The sequence below is a fragment of the Cotesia typhae genome, unplaced genomic scaffold, assembly GCF_013202065.1.
Source record: "Cotesia typhae breed Kobodo isofemale line unplaced genomic scaffold, CoteBio_Ctyphae contig_59, whole genome shotgun sequence".
Taxonomy (NCBI): domain Eukaryota; kingdom Metazoa; phylum Arthropoda; class Insecta; order Hymenoptera; family Braconidae; genus Cotesia; species Cotesia typhae.
In genome coordinates, this window is record NW_027423761.1 from 1,164,897 (window position 1) to 1,175,110 (window position 10,214).

Genomic DNA, 10,214 nt, shown 5'->3' on the forward strand with positions numbered 1-10,214 from the left:
TTGAACGTGAAACAATAAATATTTCTATAAATACCAAGTTACTGGTGTAATGTAAATATTATACATATTTTATAAATGAAAAAAAAAATAAATATAAGTAATATTGCAGCATATTTGAATAAAAAATAAATTAATTGAAATATATTAATGTAAAAATCTGTAAACTCGGATAAGCAAGTTAAATTTTAATAAATATTCCCCGATCCATACATTTTTTTTTTTACTATAGATTTATCAAAACTTCCAATATATCAGGTATTTTATGACATATCGGACACTTTGGAAAATTTTTATTTTTTGTAATAATAATAAAAAAAATTTTCCGGATAATTAAAAAATTTTTTTTAGATTTTTTGTGCATACAAAAATTAAAAAAAAAATTTTTAAGTGAATTTAAAAATTTTTAAATTAAATAATTTTTTTTTTTTTAATCTGTAACAAATTTTTTTTATTACTCGTTAAAAAAAAAAATTTTTAATTTTTTTTTGCATTTAAAAATGAAAAAAATTTTTTGGCGCGAATTTTAAAATTTCGAAATTGAATAATTTTTTTTTTTTTTTTTAATAATTATAACAAAAACTTTTTTTATCACTCGTTAAAAAAAAATTTAATTTCTAAAAAACAATTTTTATTTTTTTGCACTCAAATAAAAAAAAAAAAATTTTTTTTTAAAGCGAATTTTAAAAATTTGAAAATTAAATAATTTTTTTTTATTAATTGTAACGAATTTTTTTTTATTGCTCGTTAACAAGAAAAAAAAAATTTAATTTCTCCAAAAAAATTTTTTTTTAAGCGAATTTAAAAATTTTTAAATTAAATAATTATTTTTTAATAATAATTATAACAAAAATTTTTTTTTTGATCGTAAAATTTAAAAATTGAATCATTTTTTTTTTTAATAATTATGGTACAAATTTTTTTTTATTACTAATTAAAAAAAAAAAAATTTTTCAAGCGAATTTAAAAATTTTAGAATTAAATAATTTTTTTTTAATAATTTAGATTAATTTTTATTATTATACTGTCGATTTTTTTTTTAATTTTTAAAAATTTGAAATTATAAAAAAAAAAAAATAAAAATTTTATTAATTATTCGATCTGGCATAAAATGCCGAATTTGTATGATAATGGTTAAAAAAAAATTAGTTTGAAAAGATTGTAAAAATAATTATAAATAAAATAATTAAAAAAAAGTTTAATATAATTGAAATAAAATTATTTAAATAGTTATTGATTATAATATAAAAAGTCAAGCAGCTTTTTTAAAATAACTTTTAGAAATAACATCATCGCAAACGCAAAGAGGGTAAGTAGGACAAAAAAGTAAAGAATAAATTTTCGATAAAAAATATTTTATTCTTTGGCTTTTTTAAATTTAATTAATGAATTATTTCCATATTTAACTATCAGTTCATCAACAAATTGATCTTTCAATTTTTTCAGGCACCTAAAAAAATAGGAATATTTTTTACATTTAATAATTTAAATTTTATCCATAATGCCATCAAATACCTGCGGTAGAGAGCATCAGTTCGAAATTTACCAATATCTAAACTGGGAGCATGTGGACGGTGAATTATAAATACGTCGGGTAAAACAATGTAACTAAAATATAGAACATAAATTTATTATTGATTAATGATTACAAACTAGAAATTATTTTGACTTGAACGCTTAAGTATATTTACCTATATCCTAAGGCAGTTAAATGGGTAATATATGAGACTTTATTCCACCCAAAACCAATGAATCGTTCATCATAAAGTGGGGCTGATTTGTGCACTACAATATAAGGTTCGAAATCCGGTTCCCATGTAACTTGATAAGGTTCAGTTGCAGTTCTCCAATTACTGTAATTAGTGGCAGCATGGCCTTTTGTCCATACGTGGTAACGAAATGTATACAAAACACCATAATTTAGGTACTTTAGTAATTCTTCTTTATTAACAGGAAACGTGAACCTTTAAATTAGTCATGTTTATTAAATTAACAATTTTATTTAATTAACAAGATAATTTTGTTAGACAGTGTCTATTCTATCACGCGCTGGCATTATTATTATTATTATTAATATTGAAATTTATTATTATTGCTTACAATTCACTCAATACTTCATTAAAAAGCTAAAATTGTTCACTAATTTATGAATGCACCGCCAGGTGGCGCCGTTGCGCTTTTTATTCTCGCTTGTAGAAACTTTTTTCGAACTTTATATCATTATTATTATTATTATTATTATCATTATCATTGAAATTATTAAAAATTTATTAATATTGCTTACAATTTACTCAATACTTCATTAAAAAGCTATCATTTTTTACTAATTTGTAAATTCACCGCCAGGTGCTGCCGTGGCGCTTTTTCTTCTCGCTTGTAAATTTTTTTTCAAAGTTTCTATTTTTTTTATTATTAGCATTGAAATTATTAAAAATTCATTAATATTGCTTACAATTTGCTCAATACTTGATCAAAAAAGTTAAAATTTTTAATTAGTTTATAAATGCACCGCCAGGTGGCTTTGTGGCGCTTTTCCATCTCGTTTGTAGAAGCTCTTGTTATCATCAAAATGATTAAATATCTTCTAAAATTGCTTACAATTCAATCAATACTTGATTACAAAGCTAAAATTTTTAATTAATCTATAAATACACCGCCAGGTGGCGCCGTGACGTTTTTTCTTTTCACTAGTAGAAACTTTTTCTAAAGCTCGTATTATTATCATCATCAAAATTATTAAATATCTTCGAAAATTGCTCACAATTTAATCAAATCTTGATTACAAACCTTAACTTTTAAGTTAATTTATAAATACACAGCCAGGTGGCGTCGTGGCGCTTCTTCTCGCTTGAAGAAACTTATTTCAAAGTTGATATTAATATTTTTATGAAAATGGTTAAAAATCCATTAAAATTGCTTACAATTCACTCAAAGCTTTATAATTATTTTTAATTAATTTATCAATGCGCCGCTAGATGGCGCGATGGCGCTTTTTCTTCTCGCTTGTAGAAATTTTTTTAAAAGTTAACATTATTATAATCATTATTCTGAGATTTTTACTATTGGATGTAATTTTATCAAAAAAATTTTGATTACTTTTTTTAATTTAATTAAAAATCTGATTTGAATTTAGCAAAAAAATTTTGTTATTTTTAGAAAACAGTCGGATAAATTTCAAATTATTTTAATTTAAGTTAAAATAAACTTTGTTATTAATTATTTTAAGAAAAAAGAATTTTCTAATTTTCTAAAAAAAATTCTAATGCAAAAGCAGATTGTGAGTGATTATTGATTGAGATACTTCGAGGCAAACCACTAGTGAAATTATTTGCGTTCGTCGAGAAATTCAAATACTTAGAGGTCCAGAAGCAGCAGAAGCAAATTAAAAATTTCAATCCAATTTATAATTTAAAATTAAGCGCGAAAATGTGCCACTATTTAAATTTAAAAATCAGCGTTCTATTTCAAGCGTGCATAATAAATATAAAAAAAAGAGATCATCATTATTATTGCTATTAATTATTTATTCGAATAAATTTATCGAAATTTTTTTTTAAATTTAACCTCTCAACGATTAAAAAATTAATTTTTATTTTAGAAATTAAACCAATGACCTGAAACGCTTTTCATTAAAGTATAAGGATCTTATTTCGTTATTAAATCTTCGAACAAAGTGACTTTTTACTTCTTCAATTAATTATTTTTGATCAATTAATTTTAATGAGAAATTTTTTTTTATTTTTAATTATCAGATGAATTTTTTTTTCTTTTACTATTTTTTATTGATTACAAGTTATCAGTACTTTAAGAGAACGTTGACGTATAGCTCAATATTATACTTAATTTTCAAGAGAAAATATAATTTTTTTTTTCCACTAATTTATTCGTAAGAGGAGTTCGTTATTTTTTAATTATAAAATTCTTCGCTACTTTTTTTTTTTTTTTTGCCAGGTTCATGCAAAACTTTACTAATGATTAGTAAAAAAAAAAAAAGTATAATACCTGTATCGTTGTGTTTCAAATGCTGGTACAATCAATGCGTTTCTATTAGTTGTATCAGTTACGTTTCTATCCAATTTATAAATATACGCTATCAATTTTTCGTATAAATCTACTGGCGGCAAAAAATCAATGTCTAATTGAAATATATACGGAGTTTGGATTTGGGATATCGCAACGTTACGTAAGTAATTAATTGGATAAAATTCCTGAAATTAAATTAAAAGTAATGGATTAAAAGGGTATATTTCAATTTTTTTGTCATACACGGAGAAAAAAAAATTTTATTTGAAAAAAAAAAAAAAAAATGAGTAATTTTATAATTAAAATTTAATTTATTGAAAATTTTGAACTATTTCAAAGATTTCAAGATTATACTCAGTATAATCTTGGATTATATTCAGTATAATCTTGGATTATATTCAGTATAATTTTGGATTGTACTCAGTATAATCTTGGATTGTACTCAGTATAATCTTGGATTATACTCAGTATAATCTTAGATTATATAATTTAAAAAAAAATGGTGATATTCAACTTTTTTCTTTTTTGATTTATTAAGTAGTGGAATAATTATACCGACTTACCCCATCTCTGTACACAACATGATAAGCGATATTTTTTCTAAATCTCAAAACATCAGAATTTCGTATAAAATCAAGAAATAACTGCACTTCTGCGTCTGTCAAATAGACAGCGACGCTGATTGTTCCAGGCCATCGTTTACATAATTCATCTAGCAAAGTTATTCGATCAAAACTACATTGAGTCACTAGACCAACATCTGCGTCTATGTAATTATCATACTGATATTCGCGGATAAATAAATGAGTCCGATATGTAATCGCTGAATTTTTTGAAAATTTCCTACAATTATCTTTATTCTCAATCTGAAAAATAAATTACTTTGTAGTGTAATTATAAATAATAAATCTGTTGTAAATTTAAGGGAGTTGTCGTAGTTAAGGGATTCTGTCAGAAAATTTAAAATTTTTGTATACCTCTTTATTAAAGTTTATTATTATTAAAATTATTAAAAATTTATTATTATTGCTTACAATTCACTCAATACTTCATTAAAAAGCTAAAATTTTTTATAATTTAAAAATACACCGCCAGGTGGCACCGTGGCGCTTTTTCTTCTCGCTTGTAGAAACTTTTTTCGAACTTTATATTCTTAATATTATTATTATCATTGAAATTATTAAAAATTCATTAATATTGCTTACAATTCACTCAAAACTTCATTAAAAAGCTAAAATTATTGGTTAGTTTAAAAATACACCGCCAGGTGGCGCCGTGTCGCTTTTTCTTCTCGCTTGTAGAAACTTTTTTCGAAGCTCTTGTTATTAAAATTATTAAATATCCTTTAAAATTGCTTACAATTTAATCAATACTTGATTACAAAACTCAAATTTTTGATTATTGCGTATTAAATTAATTATGATGCCATTTTTTGTAAAATTGTAGGCGGACAAACTTTACTTATTTTTTCAACTTAAATTCATTTTGACAATATTGTACCACGAGAAACACCTTAAAAAAATTACTTACGTATGTTAAATTTTTAATTGAATCACATCCGAATAATTTGCGCCTCAACAAGTTACCATTCATATCAAGAAACACTTTGTGCATGTTATTAAAATCATTTGAATTTTTGTTTTTTACACTTTGTTTGCGCGGTGAATTCCAGTGTAATATCTAAAATTAAAAAGACTAATTAAAAATAAATTAATAATAAAAAAAAAAAAAAATTCATTAAAGTATTGCGTCAGTAAATTAATAAAATTGTTAAACTAATCGGCTACGACTTCAAATAAAAATTCGGTATTTAAATTACAAGTTTTTAATTTAACTAACGTAATGATAAATAATTCTTTAAAATCAAAATTTATGATAAAAGTGATACATTTAAATTTTAATCATACTTTTAACTTTGAAATAAAAAACAAACAAATTTTTTTATAAGTTTTAAAGTATAATCGCGAAATCTCATTTAGAAAAACAAGTTAAAATCTGATTGTAAGAGTTTTATTATGAAAGTTACTTTTTCCTTCCATTTCATTTCACTAATTAACTTTTTATATTAATTAAAAGAAAAATCGAGCTTCATATTCTTGCAATTTATTTTTAGGAAATTAAAACCTTCATAACAGCCTGATCGGATAACTAATTGGTTTGAAATTATTTAATTATTTTTAATATTTTTCTATTAATAAAACTTTGTAATTTTTTTATAGAATTCTATGGCCCTAAAATGGCGTATAATTTTTTCTAATTGCAAATCGACTGGTAGACATATTAAAAATTTATTTCCCAATTTTAAGACATAGTAACTGCAAAATTTTTATACCGAATTATTTTTAGTATTGCTGCTTTTTTTATAACTTTTAGACCTTAATTTCAAGTATTTTTTCTTAAAAATATTTATGTTTATTTTTTACCCGCCATAATTCAAATTTCTTTCCCGCCATAATTCAAATTTTTTCCCACCATAATTCAAATTTTGGCGCGCAAATTTTTTTTTTAATAAAAAAAATTTTTTTAAATCTCAAAATTGTTAGTTACTGTGTAAAAAAAATAAAAATTTGTTAAAATTGTCATAATTAATTATTTTTTTTTAATTGTTCATTCTTTATATATTTTTCAAAAATTGATAGAAAATATTTAAGGAGCATTTAAGCACAATTTTTCTGATAATTTTTGGTTGAAATTTTATCAAAATAAATTAAAACTAGAATAATAAATAAAATAAATAAATTAGTTAATTTTACCTGAATTCGTTTAGCAGAGCTGTAACACTGGTCGCTAATCGTGTGATCACTTAGTTGAACATTCCATGTACAGTCTAACACATAAACCATCGACGGATTGTTTTTGATAACAGCATTAATAATATCTTGGTCAGCTAAACTTGTTTCATAAAGCTCTTTGATAACATACTGTGTCGTATTAATCCACAAGTCACTAAATTTACTATCACGAAGTGCTTTTAAATTCATTAGCATAACACCAGTGTTAAAACCACGTCCTATTGCCGGCCAAGGGGTTGTCCACCTTCCGATTTTTTTATACCAATCACTCTGATTTTCTGCCAACGCAAATACATTTTTATTTTTATCACCATCAGTTTTCATCTCATTAAATATTTTCCACAAGTCGTAAATGTCGCTCAGTACAGTAATATCAGTATCCAGTACAATAACTTTTTCAATGGCTAAAATTTCTGGTAATATCAGTTTCAAAAGACCATAAACCCCGGAATAATGTTTATTACGAATCCACGATACTTTTGGTATCCATATATTTGCTGGGTAAAATATTTCATCAACTAAAATAAAAAAATTATTTTTTCTTTAATTAATTAATAGATTTTCTTGCTTCAAGTCATTTTAAAAAAATTTTTTATTTTTATTTTTTCCAAAAAAAAAATATAAGATTTTTATCATAATTTAGTATACAAAAATTTTTTGTTTAGTATACAAAATACAATCTTATTTCTTAATTATTGACATTTTTACAAATATAAGCTCATCCTGACGTTATACTCATCAAGACCTTTCATTTGAGTACCCACATCAATTTTTCATATATTTTATATATTTATATATATTATATATATGTATATATGAAAAATATATGAAAAATGCATGTGGGTGCTCAAATGAAAGCTCTTGATGAGTGTAACATCGAAATGAGCTTATATTTTAAAAAAGTCAATAATTAAGAAATTACATAGTATCTGGTTCACTAACGATATTTTTAACGATCTAAATTCATTCTGATGTTATGCTCATCAAGACCTTTCATTTGAATACCCACATGATTTTTTTCATATATTTTATATATTTATATATATTATATATATGTATATATGAAAAAAATCGTGTGGGTATTCAAATGAAAGGTCTCGTTAAGTGTAACTCTAGGATGAGTTTATATCATTAAAAATATCATCAGTAGACAAAATACAATGTAATTTCTTAATTATTGACATTTTTACAAATATAAGCTCATTCTGATGTTATGCTCATCGAGACCTTTCATTTGAATACCCTCACGATTTTTTTCATATATATATATATATATATATATATATATATATATATATATATATATATATATATATATATATATATATATATGATATTTCACATATTTGTGAAATATATAAAATATATAAAATATATGAAAATAATCATGTGGGTATTCAAATGAAAGGTCTCGATGAGCATAACATCAGGATGAGCTTATATCTTCAAAAATGATAAATTTATAAAAAAATTTACCTAAAAACATGTGCACGGTTTTGAATTTCAATAATTCTTATAAAATAATATTTTTGAAAAAAACAAAATTGCTAGTCTAAAAATTAATCGTGTGGATTTAAATTTCTAGAATGAATATTCCATCGTTCTAGTCAAATACCGAGAGAATGTTATTAGAATACTAAAATTATAAATTCTAATTTTTTTTATGCGCCATTCTATATTATGAATCTCTTAAAATATCTTGAAGCAGTAAAATGTATTTTAGTTTATATTGCAAAATTTTTTTTTATAAAATTAATTCAAATTAATATTTATATTAAATTAATAAATCGATATTGTAAAGTTTATTTTTACATCAATCGAAAAAAGTTTTTTTTTTTTAAACTTTTTTAATTTTAATAATTTTTTAAAAAAAAAATTAATTAGTTATCAATAAAAGCAAATTGATAATTTTCTGAATTATAGACAGTTGAGCGAATATAATTTTATAAATACCGTAAGGTAAATTCCAAGTTTTTAATAAAACATTTAATGTTTTATTGCATATCTCATCGACGATAAAATGAAACCGTAAAGGTATAGTCCGATAAAATAATAATGATTTTATAACAGTAATTAATGATTGCGTTGAATTATAACCGGCACAAACCATAGCAATTTCGATATTGCTACAATCAAGTTTCTGTAAAAATAAACAAAATAAATAAATCAATGTTTGATTAAAAAAAATTAATTAATTAAATAAATAATATTACGTTATTTATCAATTGTCCTGAATATACGTCACTCATTATTTTGGTTGGCTGTGGTATAACTTTTTTATAAATTTTTATTTCTGATGGAACTAAACAAAAAAATTATGAAAATTAATTTAGCGGATTTTTTATTATTTTAATTTATTTTGTAACAAATTATGGCAAAAAAAATTGACGGAGAAAATTAATAAAAAAATAAAAATGCAATTTTTTTTGAATAATTTTTTTGTTAAATAAAATTAAAAAATTTTGAAGTGACTGCTAATTTTAATATTATAAAATTAATTACAATTAATTTATCCAATATTTGAAAATTTAAAAAATTTTTTTAACAAATAAATTATAAAAAAAAATCGAAAAAAAATTTTTAAATTCAATTTTTTAAAACAAATATTTTTGTTAAAAGTAATAAAAAAATTTTGAAGTATCTGCTAATTTTAATGTTACAAAATTAAAATTTTTTTATTAAACTATTTCACGCAGAAATAATTTAATCAATCAATTAATAATTACCATTTAATAATGAATATACAAATATTGTTATTGAAATAACAAATATAATTAATAAACATTTTAACCACAGTCGTGCCATTGTAATTTTCCGAACATTCTTGTTAACTATTCGTGCTAACACATACAGAAGCCGCTTGCAATAAAAATCTAAAAAAAATTCTATTTATTACTTATTTTTCAATAATCAAATTAAAAAAAAATAATAATAATAATAATTACCTGTAATCATTGTCTGAATAATTATACTCCATTTCTATCTACAGTTCGTGTGATGTTATTAATTATTGATGGTGAATAAATTAGTTTACAATTAGAAATATAATAATCAACTCACCTCACAAAATTAATATAAAACATTTGAAATTCTAATAATATCCTTGTTTGAATAATTAAATCACTCGGTGGACAATTGAACATGCCCACATAACTTATTTATGAATTAAAACTTCCATTGCACACTGCATTAACCTAACCACTAACTGACTATTATTGTCATTTTTTTCTCACACTTACAAACCTTATATATATTTGTCTGTATGTATGTATATTTTTTTTTTTTTTTTATTTAATCTATTTAACAATCAGCGTTTATTTTTTTTTTTGTGATAAGCTAAAGTTAGCCGACGTTTATTATTATTTAATTGTTTTACAAAATTAAAGTTAACAGTCATTAATA

The 10,214-nt window shown here is 22.4% G+C and overlaps 1 protein-coding gene across 3 annotated transcripts; it reads right to left on the bottom strand.

Annotated features, from left to right (window-relative positions):
- Positions 1-1,335: 1,335 nt before the first annotated feature.
- On the bottom strand, positions 1,336-10,031 carry LOC141532164 (xylosyl- and glucuronyltransferase LARGE1). 3 transcript variants are annotated; one of them, XM_074250386.1, is made up of 12 exons: positions 9,873-10,031; positions 9,758-9,795; positions 9,539-9,685; positions 9,026-9,114; positions 8,766-8,952; positions 6,774-7,330; positions 5,551-5,700; positions 4,584-4,886; positions 4,000-4,205; positions 1,689-1,961; positions 1,544-1,605; positions 1,336-1,447 (listed from the first exon to the last, which is right to left on the bottom strand). In XM_074250386.1, the coding sequence occupies exons 2-12, from the start codon at positions 9,765-9,767 to the stop codon at positions 1,440-1,442; spliced, it is 1,992 nt and encodes a 663-aa protein (XP_074106487.1). In that variant the 5' UTR covers positions 9,768-9,795; positions 9,873-10,031; the 3' UTR covers positions 1,336-1,439. The 3 variants fall into 3 exon arrangements, with proteins under 3 accessions (XP_074106487.1, XP_074106485.1, XP_074106486.1); XM_074250384.1 differs by having other exon boundaries at positions 1,513-1,605; positions 9,873-10,030; XM_074250385.1 differs by lacking the exon at positions 9,758-9,795 and having other exon boundaries at positions 1,513-1,605; positions 9,873-10,030.
- Positions 10,032-10,214: the final 183 nt, after the last annotated feature.